The sequence below is a fragment of the Eubalaena glacialis genome, chromosome 3 (genome assembly GCF_028564815.1).
Source record: "Eubalaena glacialis isolate mEubGla1 chromosome 3, mEubGla1.1.hap2.+ XY, whole genome shotgun sequence".
Classification (NCBI taxonomy): Eukaryota; Metazoa; Chordata; class Mammalia; order Artiodactyla; family Balaenidae; genus Eubalaena; species Eubalaena glacialis.
The window spans coordinates 154,913,491-154,940,473 of NC_083718.1; the positions used below are offsets into that span (position 1 = coordinate 154,913,491).

The following is a 26,983-nucleotide window of genomic DNA, read 5'->3' on the forward strand; positions in this document are numbered from 1 at the left end:
ATGGTCTGGAACTGTCAGTTTGGCATGAGGGAAGCATCGGGTGCCTGTTAGCAGACAGTAGGAAATGAGATTGGAGATGGAAGCAGGTCTTTGAGGACCTGATATTCACATACATAAACATCTTCTATGACCGCTGTTAATCCATCCTCTGGGCACCCGTAAGACCAGGCCAAAGTTAGAGGATCAAGGCAGAATGGCATAGTGGGAAGAATGTGTACTCTGGATAGAAGATCTGGGTTTTATCCTTGGCTCTGCTACTTCCTAGCTGTGTAATCTTGAGCAGTGTAAAATGTAAAATGGGTATGGTGAGGGTGACACAATGATTGTGAACAAGTTTTGTAAGTTGTTGATAGTATTTTATATGTCAAAGGAAAGGGGGTGGGGGAGCAAAATTCCAGACAATTCAAAGAGCCAGAGAAGCTATAAACTCATCCTATGTGGTTTATGTTTTTCAATTTTTATAGGCGTATTTTTGATTTACAATGTTGTGTTAGTTTCAGGTGTACAGCAAAGTGATTCAGGTATACATATACATATATTCATTCTTTTTCAGATTCTTTTCCCGTATAGGTTATCACAGAATATTGAGTAGAGTTCCCTGTGCTATACAGTAGGTCCTTGTTGGTTATCTATTTTATATATAGTAGTATGTGTATGTGAATCCCAAGCTCCTAATTTATCCCCCCCGCTGCCAGATTTCCCCTTTGGTAATCATAAGTTTGTTTTCGAAATCTGTGAGTCTGTTTCTGCTTTGTAAATAAGTTCATTTATATCATTTTTTAAAACATATATTCCTCATATGAGTGATATCATATATTTGTCTTTCTCTGTCTGACTTACTTCACTTAGTATGATAATCTCTAGGTCCATCCATGTTGCTGCAAATGGCATTATTTTGTTCTTTTTTATGGCTGAGTAATATTCCATTGTATATATGTACCACATCTTCTTTATCCATTCCTCTGTCAGTGGACATTTAGGCTGCTTCCGTGTCTTGGCTATTGACGAAGGTTTCTATGTGGATGTGGATGAAGGAGACTGCACTGTCTTGGGACTTCCCTTCAAACTAAGAGATAAAGCCTGGTTTGTCCCACACCTCCTTGTCCAACCCTTGCTCACCTCTCACAACTGCCCCCTCACTCCTTGCTGCTTCCTGGATGCGTGATGAGTCCATGACAATTAATCTCTTCTATTCAGAGGGAGTGAGAGCCTGCGGCAAAGTAATAGCTTGAGAAAACCCTTGTCCTCATCCCATTTGCATTCCAGTAGGGAACCCAGGTGTTTGAGTATGTGTATGTAGGTTTTTGATTTTTTTAAAACTCTTGTTCTGATTCTGTATCCTATCAAAAATGTGCAATAATGCTTATGTCTAACTATATTAATAAATAGCCCTATTTTTATAGGAGACATATGATTGCATGGGAAATGTGTTTTTTCACACAAATAGCCATGTTTAGGAAAAACCAACTTGTTTGAATCAAAATGTCATAACCTAAGACCATAGACCATCTGATAGCATCTCATTCTAACTGGGGACAAGTACCTAGGAGGCAAACATCCAACTCAAACTTGTAAGATGATGACACTCTCAATCTCAGGGAATGACCCCACCCTCTACCCAGCCACCCAAGCCAGAAACCTGGGAATCAGCCCAAATTTTGGTCCCATACCCAGCACTGGCAATCTTACCTTCTAATGCGCCTCATATCTGTACCCATCTTCTCATCCTCACTACCCTACTTTGATTCATAATCTTGTCTTTTTCCAATTAGTCTTCACTTGGACTATGACAGAAATGTCCTAGCCATTTTATGCCTTTGAGCCTTACAACCTCCAATTCTTCCTCGTCACAGCCTCCAGAACAATCTTTGCAAAAGGCACATGTAATCATGTTATACTTCTATAAAATACTTCTCTGGCTCTCTGTTTTCTACTTTGCAGGACAAGCCCCAACTCCTTCGTGGCTTGCAAGGCCTTCCATGAATGGTCCCTAGACTCTTCTCCAGCCCCTCTCCTCACCCCACCGCCCCTCCACTCCGTACCCTTCAGTGGTGCCAAGCACCCGATAGTTCCCTGAACGGGCTGGGTGGGTTTTGGTCTTGGGGTTTTTGCTCACACACTCCCTCTGCCTAGGATGCCTTTCTCTCTGCTGGCAGCTCCTCACTTTCTCACCCACTTGGTGAGAACCTTCTGGTCTTTCAACGCCTTGCTCCACAGCCTCCTGCTCCACAGTCTTCCCTGACCACCCGGTGAATGGTTGTTTCCTTCAGCTGTGACTTCACCCCATCTTCACACACACCTCCCAGAGCACCGGAAGCCTTATGGACACTTAGTGGTGGGGAAGGGGGACAGGAGGAGAGAAGAAGTGAAGAGAGAGAAGAGAGGAGGGCAGGAGGAGAGAGGGGGAGGTGGGAGTGGAGGAGAGAGCAAAGGAACTGACATGGGATCCCTGCCTGTACCTTTCTCCTCCCTGCCTCTCCCCTCGTCGCCTGCACCGAATAAAGCAGGTAGGAACCATCTTATAGTTCTCTAGGACAAAGTGCATACTTTTGGCACGAATGCTGACACCCCTGAGCAGTTCTTTGAAGAACAGTGATATCTACTCTGCCGAATGGGAAGCCTGCATTAGCGTGGAGATGTGGTCGCACTGCCGTCTTGCAGTATTTCTCTCCCCACAGGGCCCTGCCAAGGTTAAGGATGATGCACTCAGGTCTTAAAGGAGATAAGGTGGGAAAGGCTGGCAGAATCTGTCCTCAGAGGCCACAGTAGGAGAAAAAACAAAACAAAAAAGTGCAAAGCAGAAAAATGAGGTGATTGAAAAATATAAGACTCTCAGGGCATAAATGGGCCCTGAGAAGTCACCAAATCAACTCTCTAGTTGGGGCAATTGAGGAGAGGAGAGGGTCTTCTCCAGAGTCACAGGTCAGGTTAGTAGGGGAGCCAAGATGGACTTCCTGGGAAGAAAGGAACTAACATTTCCTGAGGACAGAGCCCCGGCTCAGCAGTTAGAGCTACATTATTAACTCTCTGGATCAGCTACCAACCTCCTCTAGGAGACGCCACTAAACATTCAGACCACACGTATTTACTGAGCTCTTAATATGTTCCTGGGGGTGCCCTAGTTTCATCAGCCTTTGATTTATAATGAAGCAACATTAACTTTTAATTATGAAATTAAGATGTCCCTCAGCTCTCACAGGCTTAAATATTATATCTCAGTCCTTTTCTTGTTTTGTCTCATCTTCCTGCTCAGACTGGGGCTTTCTGCAGGAAGGCCTGGCTTTTCCATTTGTATCTGTGTCCACTCTAGATGCAGGAGTGAACACCTGGGGTGACCCCCAAGGGTGAGAATCAAGCAGAGGCTTTGGAAGCAGTGTGATGTAAGTTAGAATCCCAGTTCAGACCCTAACCTGCTATGAGATCTTGACAAGTCTGTCTCGGAGCTTCTTCTGAGAAACTGAGACCACAATCTTATTTACTTTAGTGGATTGTTGAGAAAATCAAATGAGCTCATTGGTGTGAGAATGGTTTTTAAACTCTACAAATGTGCAAGATAATGGTTATTGTCAATAGATGTTCTATTGAACAAGGAAGAGATTTACATTTATGTAAGCTGGGTTCCCAAGCCCCTCTTACTTCTATGCTCCTATAGCTCCTGCACCTGTCTTTGAGTCTTCCGTTGCACATGCAATTACTTTTTAAATGTCCATCTTCCCTGTAAAGTTTTGAACTCAAAGAGGTCCATATCCCTGGTGCCAAGCACAGCACTTGAACGAAGTATCACTTGAGCGAAGTATCACTGTGTGACTGAAAAAATGTATAGAGGGTGTATAATCTGCCAGATGTTTTGCCAGGTGCAAAGCCAGTCACCTCATTCGACTTCATGGAAACCCTGTGAGGTTGGAATTATTATCCCCAGTTTTTAGATGAGGAAACTGAGTTGCAGGTCATAAAGCCCACCCATGGCTAAGCTGACACTTGAAGCCAAGTCTGCCAGATCCCAAAACCATGGAACTCTTGTGACTACCCTCTTCTATCATCATCATCATTGTCTCAGTCAACATGGGGGTCACCAATCACTGCTACGGTAAGCAGGAGACAGAGGTCAGCAGTTCTTCTTTTGTTCTGGGAAGGTCTGTTATGAACCCAGACTGCTTGTGCTGAGTCTTTGTTCTCTCTCCCTTTTTCTAGGCAGGAGTGGAGGAGGGGATGGAAGCCAAGGAAGGCTCCCTCCTGCCAGGCCAGACCTGGCTCTTCCCGGATCGGATCCTTGGAAGAGATGTAGAAATGCCTCCATTTACATGTACATCCTACTTTTCGTTTCTAAGTAGAGTAGGATTGTAAGAGTAGAAAAATATTTTTACTCTTCACCTTGCTGCTACTGATGCTTTTTCCCCACACCTAAGCATTACTCTCACAAATTTCCTTTGCCCTGAAGTTTATTCTGCCGAGGCCAAAGAGGCTACAGATGCAGAGGCTGGGTGTTCTGAATAGCTTAGAGATGAACAGCTTAGCCCTGGATCAGAAAGACATGGGTTTGAATTTCAGCTCTGCCCCTTGTGAGCTCTTTGTCTCAGTTTGATAACAGTGCTTCCTGCACAGGATTTTTATTACAAGACCATACATAGGAAGCACTTCATAACTATCACCAGCTTTTGACGATGGGGTCATGGTTAAGAGCATGGATGGTAGAGCCAGACTCTTTGGGTCCTGCCAGTTACCGCTATGTGGTCTGGGGGATCCCTTGAAAGTCACATAACCTCTCTATGCCTTCGTTTCCTCACTTGTAAATGATGTTTCTATCAAATAGGGTTGTGGGAGGGTTCATGAGTGCCTGGCAGGTAGTAAGTGCCATACTGTTATTATTAACCTCCCTCCATAGCTCCGCTGGCTAGAATCTAGGCCCTGAGACTCCTAACACCACACCCCGCACAGCCCCTTTCTCTGAGTGCAGGATACCTGGTCCATTCATTCACTTACTTATTTTGTCACTCAGCAAATGTCCCTGATGACTTACTGAGTGCTGGGCCCTATAATACACGCTGGGGATGCAGAGGTGAGCCAGACATGGTCCCAGCCTTTACAGGGTTCACAGACCACTCGCCCCTCCTTCTTAAAACCTTTCTTTTTTTCTTTTTTCTCTTGGTTTTCATGAAACCACACTGTCCTTTTTACTTCCTCCTTCTCTGGTCACTCCCCAGTCTCCTTTGCTTCTTCCTTTACCCAAAGTGTCAACCTTAGCAGGTCCCAGGCTCAGTCTTGGGACCTCTTCTGGATCCACACTCCACCCCCCCCCACCCCACCCCCACCCCCACCCCCCGTGATGTTAAGTAGCACCTCCACGCTAACGATGCCCACATTTACATCTCTAGTCCGGTCTTCTCCCCAGGGCTCTATTTTCATATATTTAACTGCCTACCTGACATTGGTATCTGATAGTCATTGCAAATGCAGAGATCCACGTCAGAACTCCTGAATTCCTCACCACCCTCCCAACTGGTCTGCATCCCAGTTTCCTCCATCTCTCTCCACGGCACCACTATCTGCTCAGTTGCTCAAGGCATAACCCCTTGATCCATCTTTGATTCTTCTTGCATAGAAACCGTGGGCAGGTCCTATAGAGGTGTGGCCAAAATATTTATCAGATATGTCCCTCTCTTTTCATCTCTACTGTCACCACTTCAATTCAAGCTACTATGATCTCTTAGGAGACACCAATGCATCTGCTTCTACTCATGCGCCACTAAAATCAATTATCTACACCACAGGCAGGGTAATCTTTTTACAGCATTCCCCTACTGAGATGGCTTCCACTGTACATAGGAGACACTCCAAACTCTGACTCTGGCCTGCAAGGCCCTGCGTGAGCTGGACCCTATAAGCCTCTCCAGGCTCGCCTCCAGTACTAATCATGATACAGCCATTGGCCTTTCCTCTGGTCTTTGAAAATACCACATTCATCCTTGCTTCAGAGCCTTTATTTACCCAGAATTCTCTTGCTGGCCTCATTGAATGGCTTGTGGTTTTCATCCTTCAAGGCTCAGCTCAAATATCAGAAGCCTTTCCTGATCACACTATCTCAAGTAGACCCTGCCCCGTCCACTCACTTATTCACCATCCTATGGCTCACCCCAGGCATTCCTAGCATGTGTTACAATCTGCCATCACCTTGCTTAGCTGCTGTTCATGGCAAGTCGTCCCCACCTGGAGGCCAGCTCCCCAAAGGCAGGAACCTCTTCTGTCTTGTTCACTCCCAGGTCCTGGAACATAGTCGGTTCATAGTAAATATTTGTTAAATGAATGAAAAAACTGGATGATAAACACCTTAACAGAAGAGTATTTTAAAAATCTGTGGGAGTCCAGAAAAGAGAGCTGCTGTCCCTGGGAGAGTACAGGAAGGCTACACAGACAAGAGGCCGTTGGGCCTGTCAGTGAGAGATGAGAAAGAAGTTACCAGGAGGGGAAAGGGAGGGGGAGTAGGCACCCCCACCACCACCGCCGCCGCAGGAGTAGCAGACACAGAAGCACAGAGAGGAGAAGCTGCGAGTGCTGGGGAGGTTGGGGGGGGGGTGGCGAGGGGCGGGTGTCAGCAAGGCTGGAGAGTAAAGAGAAAAGAAGCAGGAGACAAAGGGCCATAGCGCGTCCCCTCGGCGCCCTAGGCTGGCTGCCTGGGTTTCTTTTGTGGTTGTTCCTCCCTTTGTCCCCCTTGATTCATTGCATGCTTTTTTTTGTGTGGCAGGAATGTCAGTCCAGCCACACTCAGGGCAAGGAGAGAAGCCTTAACTGGGCCACTTCAGAGATCTAGGCTATGTGTGATAAAGGGCATCATTTTGTCTCTTGGAGTTGCTCAGTTTTTTTGGTTTATATTTATTTATTTATTTATTTATTTATTTTTATTTTTGGCTGTGTTGGGTCTTCGTTGCTGCACGCGGACTTTCTCTAGTTGCGGTGAGCAGGGGCTACTCTTCGTTACTGTGCACGGGCTTCTCATTGCAGTGGCTTCTCTTGTTGTGGAGCACAGGCTCTGGGCACACGGGCTTTGGTAGTTGTACCTCGTGGGCTCTAGCGCACAGGCTCAGTAGTTGTGGCACACGGGCTCTAGAGTACAGACTCAGTAGTTGTGGCACACTGGCTTAGTTGCTCCGCGGCATGTGGGGTCTTCCCGGACCAGGGCTCGAACCCGTGTCCCCTGCATTGGCAGGTGGATTCTTAACTACTGCGCCACCAGGGAAGTCCTGCTCAGTTGTTTTAAGGAAATAATTCTCTATTTTTCTTAAAATTTCTCCTTCCTGCTTTAGGACACGCACCCTGACTTCCATAAGTATCTACTTTAACTTCTGAAAAACAGACAGGGAGATATTTTAGGTGATAATAAAAAAAACAGATTTGGGGCTTTTTTGCCTAGGTCCATGGGGAAAGAGCTGCCTCGGACAAATCTGAGCAGGGGAGTTGTCTGGAAGTTCTCTAACCCTCCTTGCTTTCCCCACCCCCCAACCTTTCTGAGAGGCTAAGCCTAAGCTTCCTTCCTGGGATGAGGGCGATTGCCTTGCTGGACCGCTAGCTCCTGCGAGCACAGCAGGATGCCTGGCGTGGCTTGTAACCAGAGCCTGGGTTTGAGTCTCTCCACTTCCTGCTGCATCCACTGGGGCAAGTTACTTAAACTCTCTTAGCTTCAGCTCCCTCCTCTATACAAAGGGAACACTAAAGCAGTTTACCCTCCTCAACTTGTCCTTATCCCCGCCTAAGCTTCAGTTTCTTTCTCATCTCCAAACCTGAGATAAATCCCTCTGCCCTTCCTGGGTTGGGTTTCCCTTCTTTCATTGGATTGAATATGTGGTCCACCCTGAAGTGCTGCCCTAATGTGGAGGACTCAGCCCACATCATAGCACCAAGCTGAGGCTTTGGCTTATGCCACCTGATGTGAAGCAGGGAAGCAGCTCAGAATGTAGGGGAGAAAAACCCCAAGAAAACAAACAAAAAAAACTAACCCATTTCCTTCCCAGTGTCTAGGAGGAAGCAAACTCCACACTAAATTATGTTCCAAATATTCCCTGAGGTAGTTTTAATTTTATTGGCACTGATTTTAATTTACTCTTTAGGCCCCTGATTGTAGGACGAGCTGTTGGCTGCTGGCAAGGGGACAGCCCTTCATCTCTCAGTTTTAATTAAGTTTCTTAAGTTCGGAAGGAAAGAACAGAGATGCTGTCCCTGCTTCTATTCTCAATCCCAAACTGTAATTAAGGGCCCTGAATTAGCTGCACACCCCTTGCTCCGATACAGCCACAGAAAAGTACCTCATTTGACTGCTGGAAAAACATTCAGATGCAGCTGTTCATTCATTTAATTCACTCATTATTCCATCAATTCACTGATTCATTTTCTATTCATTCCCTTACCAGACCTCTAATGATAACCTACTATATACCAGGCCTTGCTCTGGTCCTGTGGATTTAAAAAATCAGCAGTGTATGGTCCCTGCCCTGAAAGAGTCCACATTCTAATGGTAGATGGAGATAAACAAAGCATTATTATGCCATGTGGTCAGTGCCAGGAGAGAGAATTATGAGAGCACAGAGGATGCTGTTAACTCATCCCTGAAGGATAAAATAAGGCTATTTGAATTTATATCTTGTACCAGTCGGATGAATAATATTAGATGCTATAACAAGCAGTCCCCAAATCTCAGTGGCTTAATACAGTAAAGGTTCATCACAATCTTATGCAGGTCAGGTGACTTGCCTGGCTATTTTCCTCTCAGTGTTGATTCAGCAACCTAACCTTTTTCCTTCTTACTACCTAGCCTTTTTCCTTCTTATGATACCATTGTTTTTACATGTAGCTTCCATGCACAAGAGCAAGAATGTGGGTGATTGTGTACAAGTTTAATGGCCAGGCTTGGAAGTGACACTTGTTACCACTGCCTGCATCCCATTTGATCCCAACCAAATATCAAAGTAGACTGGGAGATGTCTTCCATGGTCCAGGAAAAGGAAATGGAACTGGTGAGCATCCACTTAGTTTCTGTGTTAAATATTAAGGTTGTGTCAGAGTTAGCCAGATAAAGAGATCACGTATTCCAGGCAGAGAAGACATTCATTGTGTGTAAATGTGGAGACAAAAGTCACAAGCATAGAGGTTTGAAGTACTCCAGCCAGCACCATAGGATTGGAGTATAGAATATCAGACCAGAAGTGGCAAGAGCTGAGACTAGACAGGGGGCAGGGGCCAGATCACGCAGGACCTATGCAAATATATTAAGGGGTTTGGACTCTATCCTGTGAGCAACGAGGAATGGTAGAACAGTTTTAACTAGAGAATTTTATGTATTTATTTATTTTTGGTCGTGCCGCATGGCATGTGGGATCCCAGTTCCCCAACTAGGGATCGAACCTGCGACCCTGCAGTGGAAGCACAGAGTCTTAACCACTGGACTGCCAGGGAAGTCCCAATTTGTTTGCATTTTATTTATTTATTTATTTTAAAAATTTTCAAAAAAAATATTTACTTTCCTTAATTTCTCTTTCTGACCTTTCGTTGTTAATGTATAGGAATGCAAGAGATTTCTGTACATTGATTTTGTATCCTGCAACTTTACCAAATTCACTGATTACCTCTAGTAGTTTTCTGGTGGCATCGTTAGGATTTTCTATGTATAGTATCATGTCATCTGCAAACAGTGACAGTTTTACTTTCTCTTTTCCAATTTGGATTCCTTTTATTTCTTTCTCTTCTCTGATTGCCATGGCTAGGACTTCCAAAACTATGTTGAATAATAGTGGCGAGAGTGGACATCCTTGTCTTGTTCCTGATCTTAGAGGAAATGCTTTCAGTTTTTCACAATTGAGAATGATGTTTGCTGTGGGTTTGTTGTATATGGCCTTTATTATGTTGAGGTAGGTTCCCTCTATGCCCACTTTCTAGAGAGTGTTTATCATAAATGGGTGTTGAATTTTGCCAAAAGCTTTTTCTGCATCTGTTGAGATGATCATATGGTTTTTATTCTTCAGTTTGTTAATATGGTGTATCACATTGATTGATTTGCGTATATTGAAGAATGCTTGCATCCCTGGGATAAATCCCACTTGATCAGGGTGTATGATCCTTTTAATGTGTTGTTAGATTCTGTTTGCTAGTATTTTGTTGAGGATTTTTGCATCTCTATTCATCAGTGATATTGGTCTGTAATTTTCTTTTTTTGCAGTAGCTTTGTCTGGTTTTGGTGTCAGGGTGATGGTGGCCTTGTAGAATGAGTTTGGGAGTGTTCCTTCCTCTGCAAACTGTTGGAAGAGTTTGAGAAGGATGGGTGTTAGTTCTTCTCTAAATGTTTGATAGAATTCACCTGTGAAGCCCTTTGGTCCTGGACTTTTGTTTGTTGGAAGATTTTTCACCATTGCAACAAAAAGAATAAAATACCTAGGAACAAACCTACCTAAGGAGGTAAAAGACCTGTACTCAGAAAACTATAAGACACTGATGAAAGAAATCAAAGATGACACAAACAGATGGAGAGATATACCATGTACTTGGATTGGAAGAATCAATATTGTGAAAATGACTATACTACCCAAAACAATCTACAGATTCAATGCAATCCGTATCAAATTACCAATGGCATTTTTTTCACAGAACTAGAAAAAAATATTTTAAAATTTGTATGGAGACACAGAAGACCCCAAATAGACAAAGCACTCTTGAGAAAAAAAAACGGACCTGGAGGAATCAGACTCCCTGACTTCAGACTCTACTACAAAGCTACAGTAATCAAGACAATATGATACTGACACAAAAACAGAAATATAGATCAATGGAACAGGATAGAAAGCCCAGAGATAAACCCACGCACCTATGGTCAACTAATCTCTGACAAAGGAGGCAATGATATACAATGGAGAACAGACAGTCTCTTCAATAAGTGGTGCTGGGAAAACTGGAGAGCTACATGTAAAAGAATAAAATTAGAACACTCCCTAACACCATACACAAAAATAAACTCAAAATGGATTAAAGAACTAAATGTAAGACCGGACACTATAAAACTCCTAGAGGAAAACATAAGAAGACCACTCTTTGACATAAATCACAGCAAGATGTTTTTTGACCCACCTCCTAGAGTAATGGAAATAAAACCAAAAATAAACAAAGGGGACCTAATGAAACTTAAAAGCTTTTGCACAGCAAAGGAAACTATAAACAAGACGAAAAGACAACCCTCAGAATGGGGGAAAATATTTGTAAACAAATCAATGGACAAAGGATTAATCTCCAAAATATATAAACAGCTCATGCAACTTAATATCAAGAAAACAAACGACCCAATCAAAAAAGTGGCAGAAGACCTAAATAGACATTTCTCCAAAGAAGACATACAGTTGGCCAAGAGGCACATTAGAAGCTGCTCAACATTACTAATTATTAGAGAATTGCAAATCAAAACTACAATGAGGTATCACCTCACACCGGTTAGAATGGGCATCATCAGAAAATCTACAAATAATAAATGCTGGAGAGGGTGTGTAGAAAAAAGGAACCCTCTTGCACTGTTGGTGAGAATGTAAATTGATACAGCCACTATGGAGAACAATGTGGAGGTTCCTTAAAAAAGTAGAAATAGAATTACCATATGACCCAGCAATCCCACTACTGGGCATATACCCAGAGAAAACCAAGATTCAATAAGTCACATGCACCCCAGTGTTCATTGCAGCACTCTTTACAATAGCCAGGTCATGGAAGCAACCTTAATGTCCATCAACTGAAGAACGGATAAAGAAGATGTGTTACGTGTATACAGTGGAATATTACTCAACCATAAAAAGGAAAGAAATTGGGTCATTTGTAGAAGAGACGTGGATGGACCTAGAGACTGTCATACTGAGTGAAATAAGTCAGAAAGAGAAAAACAAACATTGTATATAACACATATATGTGGAATCTAGAAGAATGGTACAGATGAACTGGTTTGCAAGGCAGAAATAGAGACACAGATGTAGAGAACAAGTGTATGGACACCAAGAGCGGAAAGTGGGGGAGGGGGGCATTGGGATGGATTGGGATTGACATATATACACTAATAGGTATAAAATAGATAACTAATAAGAACCTGCTGTATAGCACAGGGAACTCTACTTCACTTCGCTGTACAGTAGGAACTAACACAACATTGTAAAACAACTATACCCCAATAAAAAAAATTTTTTTTAATAAAAATATTTATTTGGCTGCACCGGGTCTTTGTTGTGGCATGCGGGGTCTTTGTTGCAGCATGCGGGGTCTTCGTTGCAGTGTGCAGGATATTTAGCTGTGACATGCAGGATCTTTTAGTTGTAGTGTGTGGGATCTTTAGTTGCGGCATGCAGGCTCTTAGTTGCAGCATGTGGGCTCTAGTTCCCTGCCCAGGGATCAAACCCGGACCCCCTGCATTGGGAGCATGGAGTCTTAACTGCTGGACCACCAGGGAAGTCCCTTGTTTGCATTTTAAAAGGTCGCTCTGAAGCAGCAAAAAAACCAGGTCAGAAGCTATTGTAGTAGACTAAGAAAGAGATGGAACTCAAATCAGACATGGTCCCGATCCTCAAAGAGCTCATAGGCAGACAGACATACTTTTCAGCCAGATTACAGTAACAAGTATACAAGTATATCTATACAGTATTCAAGTATACTTATACAGTAACAAGTACTGACATCAAGGCCCAAGCAAGAAGCTGTTTGGAGAAGGAGGGATTTATTTTAACTGAGCATGAGAAGAAATCATAAAAAGTTTAAGAAAGCCATATCTCTTCTCTCTCATCCAACAGCCACTTTTAAAGATGGGGAAATTGCTACTTATTCGTGGTCACAGATTATGTTTACATTAGAACCAGAGGTAGGAACTCTGCTCTGCCTTCCCTGCTCCATTCTAATGAACTAATATAAGTCCATAAAGCCAGTTTAGACACAAAACATCATCAGGACGGTGAGGAAATTAGTATTTGTGGTCTTTGGCATTTCCAGCATAGTGCTGAATACGTGTAATGAAGAGGAAAAAGAACTAAGGCTTCAAACTCAAACCCTATGCTGGCAAATTCCCTAGATCTTTTTCTACTCCAGGTAGAATCTAGACTCTCAGAGTGGGAGGGGATCTTAGAAACTAAATAGTCCTTTAACATTGTTTTGAAGATACTAGCCAATACAGTTAGATACAAAAAAAAAATTAGAAGCATAAAAACTGGAAAAGAGGAGATAAAATTGCTAAGTGTATGTGATAAGATTGCAAACCTGGAAAATACTGCCCCCTTTATTCACCTCAATCATCCTCACCTCCTGGCTGTTCCTTGAACATGCCAAGTACATTTACTTCTCCTTCTACCGGGAAGACTATTAACCTGATATCCACAAGACTAAATCTCCTACTCCATTCAAGTCTCTGTTTTTCCAGAACCTCTATTACTTTCTATTCTTTTACTATGCTTTATTTGTTTCCATGGCATTTATACCTCCTGACATCTAGTATTTTTATTAATTGATTTATTTTCTTTCTCTCCCATAGAATGTAAACTCCTTGAGATCAGGAGCTTTCTGTTGTGTTCATTGCTATATCCTAGTGCCCAGAACACTCCCTGGTGCATATTCCCAGTGCCTAGAACACTATATGACACGTAGTAGGTACTCAGTGGTTGGGATTGAATAAGTGGGTTGAATAAGTAAGCAAATGAAAACTCAAAAAAATAAAATGAGAAATTATTATAAGAACTATAGAATTAGTGAGGTGTCTGGGTACATATTTAAACCATTGAAAATCAGAGCCTTTATATGTATAAAGAACTACCAGTTAGAAGATTTAATGGAAGATATCATGTTTACAACAACAACTAAAAATATAAACTGCCTTGGCATCAAAAAGTATGTTCAGGGTCTATATGAAGAAAAAAAAAAAAAAAAGCTTTTAAAACTTTCTGCTGTACCCAGAAGAAAATGGAATAAATGGAAAGTCAAAGCATATTCTTGGATTGGAAGCCTCAAAGTGATAAGAGTCTTGACAGGATTGGGGGAACAAGGAAAATTAAAGAAGCTAATTACAAAGATTGTATAGAAAAATATGCAAGAAAATACAGGAAAATATGGGGAAAGAAGCATAATGAGGCAATACTAGCCCTCCAAATATTAACATACATTATAAATTTAACATAATTAAAATTGTGTAGTACTGACACATGAATAGACAAATGATTAGAAGAGAATAGAAAGTCCAACAATCAACCCAAATACATACAGAAAAGTTATATGGTAAAGATGGCTTTTCAAGTCAGTGGGGAAAAGATGTACAATTTGATAAATGGTATGGGACAATAAAGTTTAACCCTTACCTCACACCCTACATCCATGTAAATTAAAATTGAAATGAAATCTTTAAATATAAGAAGTGAAACAATAGAAATAATAGAAGAAACAATGAAAGAATTCAACCCAGAAACCACAAAAGACTGATAAATCTGTCTAAAAAGTTAGCATTAAAAATTTCCACATGGAAAAAAAGTACTAGCAGATGTAAAGTCAAAAGACAAATGACAAATTGAGCAAAAATATTTTTTACTACACACAAAGGCTAATTTCTCTAGTATATAGTTTCTATAAATCAATAAGGAATAAAGCCCTGAAACCCAATTTTTAAAATGGACAACAGAAATGAACAGACAATTCATGGAAAAGAAAATGCTAATAGTTCCTAAATATGTGAAAAATAATAACCATATAATAAAAGACAATTATACTAAAAGAAATTCAGATTAAAACTAATCTTAGATATCATTTTCACCACCAAATTGGAAAGTATCAAAGAGTTTTATCACATCCATGTTTGCAAGGTAATCATGAAACTGATGCTGTTATACATTGCTAGGATTGTAAACTGGTCCTTCTAAGGAGGTCAGTTCATCCATGTTGATCAGAATCACAAATGCACATAGGACCCAGAAATTCTACTTCTAGGAATTTATCCTACGTATAATTGTATATGTGTGAAATGGTGTTTATACAGAGTCAATCACTAAGACTTTGTAACAGAAGGTTGGAAACAAATGTCTGTCAGTGGGGAACTGGCTAGTTTATATATGACTGTTTAAAAAAATGAGGTAACCATGTACTGAGAAAGAATTATCTCTAAGATATGTTGAGAGGAAAAAAAGTTGATCCAAAAATTGTGTTTTTATTTTCTATTTTTATTTTTTATTGTGTTTTTATCCCACGCGGCTTGCAGGGTCTTAGTTCCCCAAGCAGGGACTGAACCCAGGCCCTCAGCAGTGAAAAGCGCAGAGTCCTAACCACTGGCCCGCCAGGGAATTCCCCAAATGACGTGTTTTTAGTGTGCTACCTTTTGTGTGCGTTGGGGCAAAGGGGGTCGGGGGAGGAATATTTACTTGTTGGTGTGTAAATGATCTCTGGAAGTTTGTATGAGAAACTGGTAATGTGAGATGCCTCTGGGGAGTGTGCCTGGGTGCCTGGAGGACAGGGGTAGAAGGGATATTGTTCATTGTAAATTCTTTCATATCTTATTGACTTTTGAACCATGTAAATCAATCAATATAATTCACTTTACGGTAATTTAAAGTAAAATCACATTAGGTGCCAGGTGTCAGGATGGGGCAGTGGAAGCCACTCCAGACTGGTTTTCGGAGGAGCCAGGTTCTAATTCTTTTTTTTTTTTTTATTCTCTTTTTTTTCTTTCTTTTTTTCTTTCTTTCTTTATTTTTAATCACTCATCAATTTTATACACATCAGGTTCTAATTCTTATTCCTTCACTAACTTGCTGGCTGACCTTAAGCAGGAAACCTCCCCACTCCGATCTGATCTGGGAAATGTCAGAGAAACTGGTTTCTAATAGCTCCCACATCCAGAGATATAAACTGCAGTTTTTCCTTACCCATTTCTTAAGTCATCTCTCTACCACCTCCTTTCCTCTGCAGCTCATCAAAAGCTCAGAGGAAAAGACAGACAATTGAAGAAAATAAAATGGCAAAGATGACTTTTATAGGGCTCCTGTTGATTCACTGTATATTCCACCTCCAAAGCTGAAAATGATGAGTTTAATATCACACAGAGCTCTGCATCTTGTATCTCTCAGAAGGCAGCTTACGCCACCCAGAGAACTGGGAGCTCAGCAAGACATGATTTTTCACTCCAAGTCTGAGGCAAATGAAATGACAGTCATGAGGCCCACATTCTAGAAGCAACATGGTTTTCATTTGGTCTTAACTTCGTTTGAAAGTGTCCCAAGGAGGGAGAATTCTTCTAAGCCTGGATTTTTCTTCTTTCCCAGGACTACAGGCTAGAAAGCAGATGGAAAGGTGGCCAGGTCTTGCCTTGGCTGTTTCTAGTGTTACCCATTAACGGTGATACATTAACTGTGTCAAGGGTCAGGAGACCTGGGTTTCAGCCCCAGTTATTCCCATGTTACTCTCAGAAAGGACAGATATATAGGAAGAGAAAGTCAGATTTGAGGGACATTGAAGTTCTAAGGGCCTGAAAATTCCCCCATTCCTGGCAGTCTATTGCAGTGTCTGGAATGATCCCTCTGGGTGGTTTATTCATTCATTCTGCATCTGGCTACTGAGCATCCTTCACGGACAGGCACTGGGCGCTTTCCAGACAATCCCCCCACCTTCGGGGAGCTCATAGTTGAGAAGGTTAACAAATAACATTACATCAAGCTAGGGAGTGCCTTAAATACATGTGAGCAGAGAGCAGAGAAAGACTAGTCACAATTACCTTTATAGACAACAAGGTTATTTTTTCCCATACACTATGTATTATTGGGGAGTAGGTGTGGCATCATGAAATGAGGTTAAATAAAGGAATTAACTAAGATGTCCTATGTAAAGCTCCCAGAATGGTGTCTGGCATGCATTAACTATGCAGTAAATGATAGTAATGATTATCGCTGAGTTGGATTCCCACTCTAACTCTCTGAGGTTGGAATTAAAATACCCATTTTTCAAATAAAAATTTCGAAGCGGGTACATGATTTACCCCAGATTCCCTCAGCTAGAAATGACCCACTTGGGGCAAAACCATTAGCAGGCCCAATTTAAATACAATTATGTCACCTGAAGGTGTTTCTCATTAATCAGAGAAACAAATTCTGCTAATGCCTTTAGTCATGAATGTATTAACTGTTCTGGGTAGGTAGCATCACTTCAGAAGACCTCTAAAGAGGGCTGCTAATGGTAGTGCTCTGAGACCCTGAAGGCGGATGGTGTTAAAAGTAAGGAGAGGGATTTCCCTGGTGGCGCAGTGGTTAAGAATCCGCCTGCCAATGCAGGGGACACAGGTTCAGGCCCTGGTCCGGAAAGATCCCACATGCCACGGAGCAACTAAGCCCGTGCTCCACAAATACTGAGCCTGCGCTCAAGAGCCACGAGCCACAACTACTGAGCCCACATGCCACAACTATTGAAGCCCTCACGCCGCAACTACTGAAGCCCGCGTGCCTAGAGCCCATGCTCCGCAACAAGAGAAGCCACCGCAATGAGAAGTCCACGCACCGCAACGAAGAGTAGCTCCAGCTCACCACAGCTAGAGAAAGCCCGTATGCAGCAACAAAGACCCAACACAGCCAAAAATGTAAAAATAAATAAATAAATAAATTTATTAAAAAAATAGAAGTAAGGAGAAATTGATCCTTGCTACTCTCAACCCCTCCAATCACACTGCAGATAGTTGCTACATCTGAGGAGACATAGGGCTAGCTCACAAGGAAATGTGTGTGTGTGGGGGGGGGGAGTTTAAGGCAAACTCTGTGGCCCCGATGTCTCATTTGTTATCCTTTCTCTCAACAGAAAACAAGCCTGGAGTTTTATATTGACATCCACGCCCACTCCACCATGATGAATGGCTTCATGTATGGCAACATCTTTGAAGATGAGGAACGGTTCCAGAGGCAGGCCGTCTTCCCCAAGCTCCTCTGCCAGAATGCCGAGGACTTCTCCTACGTGAGTGGAGAGTTCTCTGTCAGGCAGCCCCAGCTTCCCTCCCCAAGCCGCCCCCTCCCCCCCCATCGCCTCCCTGTCTTTCGCCTCATTCAGTTCAGTTTGGTTTAACCTTCACAGAACACCTACTCTGCGCTGGGTCTTGCGTGGGCGATAAAGATAGAGGTAAACAAGCTCTGCCCGTACCTGTAAGCAGCTGATCACCCATCAGGGAGGGAGACTCTCTGAAAAGACAGCGCTTGGTTTGTCTGAGGAGTTGGCATTTATTTCACTGATCTGATTCCAGCGTTAACAAGAGAAGAAACTCTCTGAGCATCTCCCAGTGCCGGACCCCGGCCCAGGGTCTGCTTTCACAGACCTTTGGCCTTCGTTCTCTTAGAAGGAGCCTAACATGTCTGCTGGCGGGGGTCATATGTCCACCATCCTCTTCCTCCATAGCCCTTTCTGGGCCCCAGTTTCTTTGTCAGTAATTTGTGGGTGATAATTTTTTGCCTTGCCTGCCTCATAACTTCCTGGGAGGACAGATGCAGTAATAGATATGAAAGCACTTTGCAGACAGTAAAGATCTCAACAGACTCCAGAGACTGTTGTTACTACCCCCTTACACGCCAGGAAGGACCGGAGAGGCTGTGGACCGGCAGATAGAATAATTTGCAGCAAAAAGTAATATTGAGAAATGGCAGGGAAGATAAGGAGGGGAATCAGCCTGTGGTGGAAGCAAACTTGGGAAAGAGTTTTTGCACGTTTTTCTTTGTTTTGATATGAAATCTCTGAGGCCTGTTATTTCCACGTGGCCAGAGGGGGAGAGGCCCACAAAGGGCATGGCAATTTTTGAAGTTGATGAGCTGAAAACATGCCTGCTCGTTGCTTCAGGCCTAGACATTAGGGGAGAGAGGATGAATTTCTCCATGAGGTAAGATGCACTTTGAATCCCAGAATCTTGGAATGCCCCACCAGGAAAGGAACGGGGAGATGATTTAGCCCAATCCAACACTTTATGCCCAAGAGACACTTAAAGCCCAGAGAAGTTGGGTATCTAGGGCAAGGTCCCTCAGCATTTGAAACAGGTAGAATGAGATGGCTCCTCATTAGTAGCTCGGGGATTAAAACAGCCGTGCTTATTTCTGTGGGAATCTCTGGAAGATGGCCAACCCTTGTCTTTTCGAAACCACTCTGGTTTCAGAGCAGAGTGTGGTCTTCTGGAGGAGACCCTGGGAGTCTGTGATTCTCCAGGAGGCTGGGCCACAGACTTCAGAGACCCTCACAGGGGTGAGGTTTCCAGGGTCTACAAAAAGAGTGTAGTCTAGAAGCTTTATTTCTGGCCTTGCCTGATGGGGTTCCTGCATTGCAGCCTCCTTAAGAGCTTAGGGCTTGGGTCAAGGTCACCTATCCTAGTCCAGCCTCTGTCTCCCCTCTTCTCTGATCCTCAGTACCCAACTCTAGAATGAGAGAGTTGGATTTCACTATATGAGCTTCAACTTCAACAGTCCTTTCTGATCTGACACTCTAATTTTCTGATCCTTTCCTTTACGTCAAAATGCGCACACTCATACATACACACAGCTCTCTTTCTTTCAGTGTCTCTATATCCGTCTTGTTTTGCTGTTTTCTTTCTCCCTCTTCCTCTCCACCCCCTTTTCCTTCTTCTCTTATATTCTGCTGAACAGGACATGCCTTCTCTTATTAAAACCAGGCTCTTCATTTACTGCGATTTCCATGGGTTAGCATAGAAAGCCCTTCTAACCACAAGTGAACTGACCCTCACAGCTCTGTAAAAGAGATGTGATTTTTACCACTGCTTTACAGATGAGGCTCAGACCAATAAGGCTAGTTGCCTAACATCTCACACACTTTTGAAGAGAGGACTTGAAATGCAGACCTGCTGGCTCTTTCCTCTCTATCCACTGTGATGGGGGTAGTAGACACCCAAGTAAAGAAGAGCCGTGACCCCCGTGCTCTGGTGATGCTGAGCACGAGTTCAGCTGTCCCTAACGGAGGGGGAGCTTTGTGAAGGAGGGTTGGGGTGTCTGGAGTCACTTAGTCCTGGTCCAGATCTGTGTCACTTACTATGAACTTCCATTTCCTCACCTTAGAGGGGAAACATTACGACACCCCTGTCGAGGGGGTGAAGCCTAAATGAGATACTATAAGGGAAACAATATCATAAAGTTGAAAGCAGTGCCCAAATTTCAGTCTTGATTATCGTAATATCATTCTTATTCTCTGTCTACTTTTCCTTGCTCCATCTGTCCCCATTCAAATTTCCACAAATCTTTGTTAACTGGCAGTTACTATGCCCTAAGAACTGTGCTGGGTGCTTTCATTTAATTGTTTGTCTATTTAATCCATCCTTATAATAATCTTGCCAAGTGGGATTCACATCCCACTTTTCAGATGAGAAAACTGAGATCCAGAGGTGCTCGCTCAAGGTCCCGTAGCCAGCAGGTGTCCAGCCCTGATTCTCTCCTCCCTTCTTTACCTTTCACAGTCCAGCACGTCCTTTAACCGAGATGCCGTGAAAGCAGGAACTGGCCGTCGCTTCCTCGGTGGGCTGCTGGACCACACTTCGTATTGCTACACCCTCGAGGTTTCCTTCTACAGCTACATCATCGGCGGCACCACAGCCGCTGTGCCCTACACGGAGGAAGCCTGTATCCTTCGCAGGTCCCCCCCACCCCCCAGCCCTGGGCCAGCTCGCATCCAGCTGAAAGTACCCAAGTCTGCCAGGATTTACCAAGCAGGTCAGGAATTTGGTCTCCAACTCAGGTGAGGGCTGAGACTCTGGGGTGAGGATGGACATGGCTGGTTCTGCTGGTGTCACCTCTGGATTGTCCTGTTTGCTCGCTGCCCTCCTGAGGGACACCCCCCTCCATCTGCCTCTGCTATGCCTCAAGTCTTCCTCGGGCACTTGGACCCATGGCCTACCCATACCTGTGCTGCTCCCATCTCTCTCTCCCCTCTGTCCCCTCACAAAGGAGTGAGTCTTCCATCATCTAAAGTATGTAAGTACACAGGCCAGATGCTCATCCTGGGGCTGCTAAGGAAGACTTTGACAGTCTTGACTCCTCCTTCTCACCCTGAACATGTCTCTCTCTCTCTCTCTCTCTCTTTTTTTTTTTTTAATTTTTTATTGGAGTAGAGTTGATTTACAATGGTGTGCCAATCTCTGCTGTACAGCAAAGTGACTCAGTTATACACATATACACATTCTTTTTTTTATATTCTTTTCCATTATGGTTTATCCCAGGAGATTGGCTATAGTTCCCTGTGCTATACAGTAGGACCTTTTTGTTTATCCATTCTAAATGTAATAGTTTACATCTATTAACCCCAAACTCCCAGTCCCTCCCTTTCCTTCTCCCCCTCCCTCTTGGCAACCATAAGTCTGGTCTATAGAGCAGACTTCCATCTCTCCGTGCTCCTGCTCCCGCCCTTTGTCTTCCCTCTGTGCACTACTTTGCCTTTTGCTTGTCTGTACCCGCCTTGTCCCCTCTACTTTTTAAAAAAAATTATTTATTTATTTATTTTTGGCTGTGTTGGGTCTTCGTTGCTGTGCGCGGGCTTCCTCTAGTTGCGGCGAGCGGGGACTACACTTCGTAGCGGTGAGCAGGCTTCTCATTGCAGTGGCTTCTCTTTGTTGTGGAGCATGGGCTCTAGGCGCGCGGGTTTCCATAGTTGTGGCACGCAGGCTAGTAGTTGTGGCTCACAGGCTCTAGAGCGCAGGTTCAGTAGTTGTGGCGCACGGACTTAGTTGCTCCGCGGCATGTGGGATCTTCCCGGACCAGGGCTCGAACCCGTGTGCCCTGCATTGGCAGGCGGATTCTTAACCACTGCGCCACCAGGGAAGTCCCCATCCCCCTCTCCTTCTGTCTCTCCCCCCAACTCCCGCCTTGTGTTTTTCTCTCCTTACTTCATGTGATGTGTTCCTCCCTCCCCTCCTCCATCTTCTCTCCTTTCCCCACCATCCTTTCCTCTCTCTCTCCCCTTAGCCTCCCTCCATCTTCCCCGCCTTCCTGCTCATCCTCTGTGCATCTTTCTCTCTGCCTTTGCGTTTCCTTTGCCAACTTGCTTTTCCTCTTGGCTTCCTCATAAAATGTCCCCGAAAACCCCCAAGCCTGTCATGATGAAATTAGAGGTCGCTTTCTAGCTTGCTTGATTTTTTAGGGACTATTTAGTAATTCTAGTTTCCTGAGTATTGATTTTCATTTCAAGGTCAGTACATAAGGGTTGTTACAGATTGCGACAGTTTCTGTTTTTCTTTACTTTTTGTTTGTGGATTGACCCATTCCTCCTTTCTGAACACTTTTAGTTTTCTCAGAGAAAGAATTATAGTTGATGGAAAAGAAAGGGAAAGGATAATATTAACTCTCTATATACAAACTCTCTCTCCCCAGAAGTGGAAGTGCTCCTTTCAGCCTTAATTCAACCCTTGGAGAGTGTTTGTGGAGTTCTTACCACACTCTGTGCAGGAAAACTTCCTTTCTGGTCGAGACATGACTTAGCACTAGTCCACATAGTCGGTTGCACCCTCGTGGCTCTGGGGGGTCCAGTAACCTAGCTGGGAACATGGGGGCAGGGTGATGGCCTCAGAGGGAGGGGCGAGCAGTAGGCAGACGAGGTGTTAGACCAGTGTTCCAGATCCAGTACCTCACTGGAGAGATTGTGGTAAGAACTGAGGGAGAGTCCCCCCCCAGTCACCAAGACTGGGACAGTCACCTTGAAGTCTGCTTTAATAACTACCTGGCTCACCGGCCAATGGAGTAGGCTCTGCTCTGCAGCAGAGGACCCTTGGTTTCCAAAGTCCTGGCCATCTCTATGTGCCACACACACACACACACATGCACGCACACACACACACACACACACACGATGGTGTGCGGCCCATTGCTTCCCCAGGATCCGCTAACTTCTGTGCTCCACGCATACGCACATTCTGTGCTGCCCCTGCCTAGCTCGCCCCTGATGTGGTGGCAAAGGAGATAGAGGGAGTTGTCTGAAAGAAGAGTTTGAGCATGCACACCAAAGGTATCCCACATGTGAGCCTTTTCTCAATGAGATAAGGGTCCCGCCAGGTGTGGCCTGCACTTAGTTTGTGGCTGATTTCTGATGTCCAGTTTGATGGATTCTCCTACCCTATCTCAGCACCTCCAACATGCTTTTGTGTTAGAAGCAAATGTTTCTCTCAGTAGAAGGCCCCTCCCTTGGCCCAGGCCCAGGGTTTCCTCTCCTCAACACCCAATCCTCAGTCATCAAAAGTAAGTACACCATTAGCACATGCCAGGAATCCTACTAGGCACTGGGGTAAAATATTGACCAAGAAGGCATGGTCCCTGACTCACAGAGCTTTTGGCCTACTTGGGGAGCCGGAAAAGGAAAGAGGCAGTTATAATCTGTGGGGTAAGTTCTGTGGTGGAGGAATTCCAGAGAGCCATGGGAAATGTTCATTTAAATATATATATTGAGTGTCTGCCATAAGCCAGGTAAAGTTCTAGGCACAGGGGATGTGTAGCAGGGAACATACTGCAGACAAAAATGTCTGCATATGGGGGTAGGAGGAGACTCAAACACAGTTTCGGGAAGTCAGGGAAGGCTTCCCAGCGGAAGAGACATCTAAGCTGAGTTTTTAAGACTGAGTAGAAATTAGGCAGATTGCTTGGGGTGGGTCGTTGTAGGGAGGGCATTGCAGACAGAAAGGGGAGGAAGGAAGGTAGACTGTCGGAGCTGTAAGGGGTCGGGTATGGCTGAAGGACTTCAGACGCAGGAGATGAGACCAAAATGGCAGCCCGTTAGGAATTTAAACGGTAAGGACTATGAAGGCAATGGAGACCAGTAGAAGGGCTTTAAAGAGCAGCGGGAAGCCCCTCTGGCTGCAGTGGGAAGGTTAGATTGGAGGGGCCAAGGCTATAGACAGAGACACACTAGGAGGCCGTTATGACAATCTAGGTGGGAAATGACTCAAGCCTAGACTTGGGTGGTGCTGTGGAATATTTAGAATGTGGCACTGAGAAGACTTGGGAAGTGATTGGATGGAGATGTCGGTGGGGACCAGAAGCCAGCGTTTGGAAGGGGTTAAGGGTGATGGGTAGCGAGGCTGCGCAGGAGCTGAGCAGGCCGCGGTGCTGTTGGGTCACCCCATCTTATCTGTCATCTAGGGGAAAAGAAGAGGAATCTGGAGTTTCTCCAGGGAAGTGCAGGCCAGTTCAACACACTTGAGTGTGATTTAACCTGGTTCTTGTTTGAAATGCATTTTTTTTAAAAAAAGAAAAACCTCTCCTAGCAGAGGGAGACTTCAGGCAGACAGATTGTGATCTTTGTTGGCTGCTGGCTCTGTGTCCCAATCAGAAAAAAGAAATTACATGGTCTGATAGGAATGGCAATATGGTCTGGGAGGAAGCATCCTCTAGACTGGGAGTCAGGAGACCTGGATCTGATGACAGCACCGACATCTTCCCACCCTTCAGCAGTCCTCCAGCCTCCCTGAGGAAAGCTTCGTCACCTTCACAAAGGCACCAGGAACCTTCCTGCTTTCTTAACCCCTGCTGTGGGAATAATATTCACGAAAAGAGAGCAGACTTTCAATTGAGACAAATCTGGATTTGAATCCGGGCTCAGCCATTTACAGGATGTGTCACCATGGGCAAGTTATATAGCCTCACTGTGCCTCAGTGTCCTTGTCTGTAAGAGGAGGACCTAGTAATACTCAACCTCACTGAGCTGCAAGGAGGTTAAATGAACTAATATACATTAGTGTGCACCGTAAGCTTTAAACATTAAGCGACTATTGGTTAAAACATCGAAAAGGTTTACGTGACTATGAATGAGGACCCACCTTTATGTTAAAGAAGGTAGTCAGGGCTGTTAGAGCAAAAGGCCAGGGGCTGTGTTGGTAGGGTTCGCGGGGCAAAAGGTCTTGGTGGGGTCACCATAACGGAGGACCTGGACCTCAGAACACCATGTGGTTCACACAGCGAGTGGGTATGTGCAGTTCCCATGATGAGGGGTTTTATGTCTGTCATCCAGAGTATGCCCTTCCCAGCATCAGGGTCCATGAAGGCCAAATTAGCTATCCAGAGGATGCTGGGTGAGAGGAAGACCAGAGAAGGGCTAGGGGAAGTGGGGAATCCTGAGGGATATTTCACCAAGGCCCACAATAGTGTCCACCTCCTCACCTTCCAGAACATATGTATCTGTCAGTTTAATTTTCCTCCCTGGAAAAGCACCAGCTAAATATTACCAGGGTCTTGCTCTCTGGCTCTCCTCCCCACTACATCAGGGTAGTATAGCCATGGACACTGATGCTTCCCTAGCTGTGTGACCTGGGGCTGGTTATCTCACCACTCTGAGCCTGTTCCCCCATTTGTAAAACAAAAATAATAATACTCACTTTGCAGGCTTATCAAGGTAGCGAAAAGATGCAATATATCTCCAATCCCCTTGCACTGCCTGGCACCTGATAGGAACTCAACAAATGTTCCTCTGTCACCACTTTTCTCATCCCCATGCAGACTGCATGACTTTCCTTCCACTGGTTGAATCTTCAACCCGATGATCTGTCTTTGAATCCAGCAACCGGGGGTTTGAATCCTGATTCCGTCATCATTACTGGGTAGCCTCAAGCAGGCCCTGTCCCTTCTCTTAGGCTCAGTGTCTGATACTTCCTACCTGTCAGAGCTGCAGAATGAAACTATGTGTGGACTTGTCTGTATTCTGGTTCCTTCCAGCTCTGATATTCTAAGATTTTTCTGATTCTAAAATTTAAAATTTTATAATTCCCTGTTTAGATGAATTTATGATATCAAGAATCCACAGCTGTGTTATGTATGAGTCTTACGACTGAGTGACCCCATGAGCATGAGTTTCAATCCAATAGGGAAAATCAGCACAGAAGTGTCCTGGACAACTGATCGAGCCAAGCCGATAGCTATTTTCATTCTTTTAGTTAAAGGGTTCTTAATCGAGGGCTTTATGGATGGGCTTCAAGAAGAGCCTACGAACTGTCTAAAATTTATGCAAAACTGTGAGTAAAGATGCGGAGTTCATTTTCTGGGAGGAGGACTTCTAACTTTCAGCAGAATCTAAATGAAGCCATCCTCAGAGGCTGCTGCCCTGGCTGGTGGTCTCTGTCCAGGTTGTAGCAAGAATACAGCTCTGGTCAGAGGCGTGGGTGTGAGCTCTGCTTTCTGTCATTCTAGCTGAGGACCCTAACCCGGTTATTTAACCTCAGTTTCTTCATCAGGAAAGTGCAGATAATGATTATTTACTTCACAGTGTTGTTTGGAGGGTTACGTGGGAGAAAGCGGATAAATGACTGGGCATATGCTCAGTGCCATTAAATACTAGTTCCCTTGCCTTTCCTTCCTGTGGTTTGTTGTTTCTGTTGTTGTTGTGAAATGATAAATTCCTGAGAATTTTGGACCATTCTTCAACAAACCTTATTTACATTTTACTGGCCTGCCAAGTAATAAATATGCTCTGTTCAAACAATTTAAAAAAAAAGAGAGAGAGAGAAAGGCTAAACTGGAATCATAAAATAACCCAGAGCTTCTCTGGCCTTTGTTTATGGTCTGGTTACAAGCCAAAAGGAAATAGCTCTTTGACATAATGGATGAGAAAAACATTGGAAACAGAGACCTTGGGTCCTAAGCAGACTGTTTTCCACACACACTTATAGCTGTGGACACCTTGAAATCAGAAAATGCTGGCTCTAGGAGAAGGGAATGGCCGCTGCAGCCAAGACAAAACGCAGAGCTTTAGAACTCAGTTAGTTATCTTGGTTTCAATTCAGAGCCCACTATGTGCCTTGTACTGGGTCCTCTGAAACATACAGCAGACATTGAAGATACCATTTATTTACTCATCCATCCCACAAAACTCACTAGACACTAGAAATAGGCAGATGAATAAGGCATGGTTCCTGCCTTCAAGAAGGAGACAGTTTTGAGAGGAGGGAAAAAGGTAGAGACAGCAGCACAGAGGGATAAATGATCAGGCAGAGGGAAGCTCTGTTAGTTGGGGGTGCACA

The 26,983-nt window shown here is 44.1% G+C and overlaps 1 protein-coding gene across 1 annotated transcript in view; it reads left to right on the top strand.

The window, feature by feature from the left end:
* The window catches only part of AGBL4 (AGBL carboxypeptidase 4), a 1,403,755-nt gene that overhangs the window by 1,327,033 nt on the left and 49,739 nt on the right, over positions 1-26,983 (top strand). The window contains exons 10-11 of the mRNA XM_061183995.1: positions 17,812-17,964; positions 20,450-20,612. Coding sequence (XP_061039978.1) covers positions 17,812-17,964; positions 20,450-20,612 — 316 coding nt within the window. The remainder of the gene's footprint in view (positions 1-17,811; positions 17,965-20,449; positions 20,613-26,983) is intronic.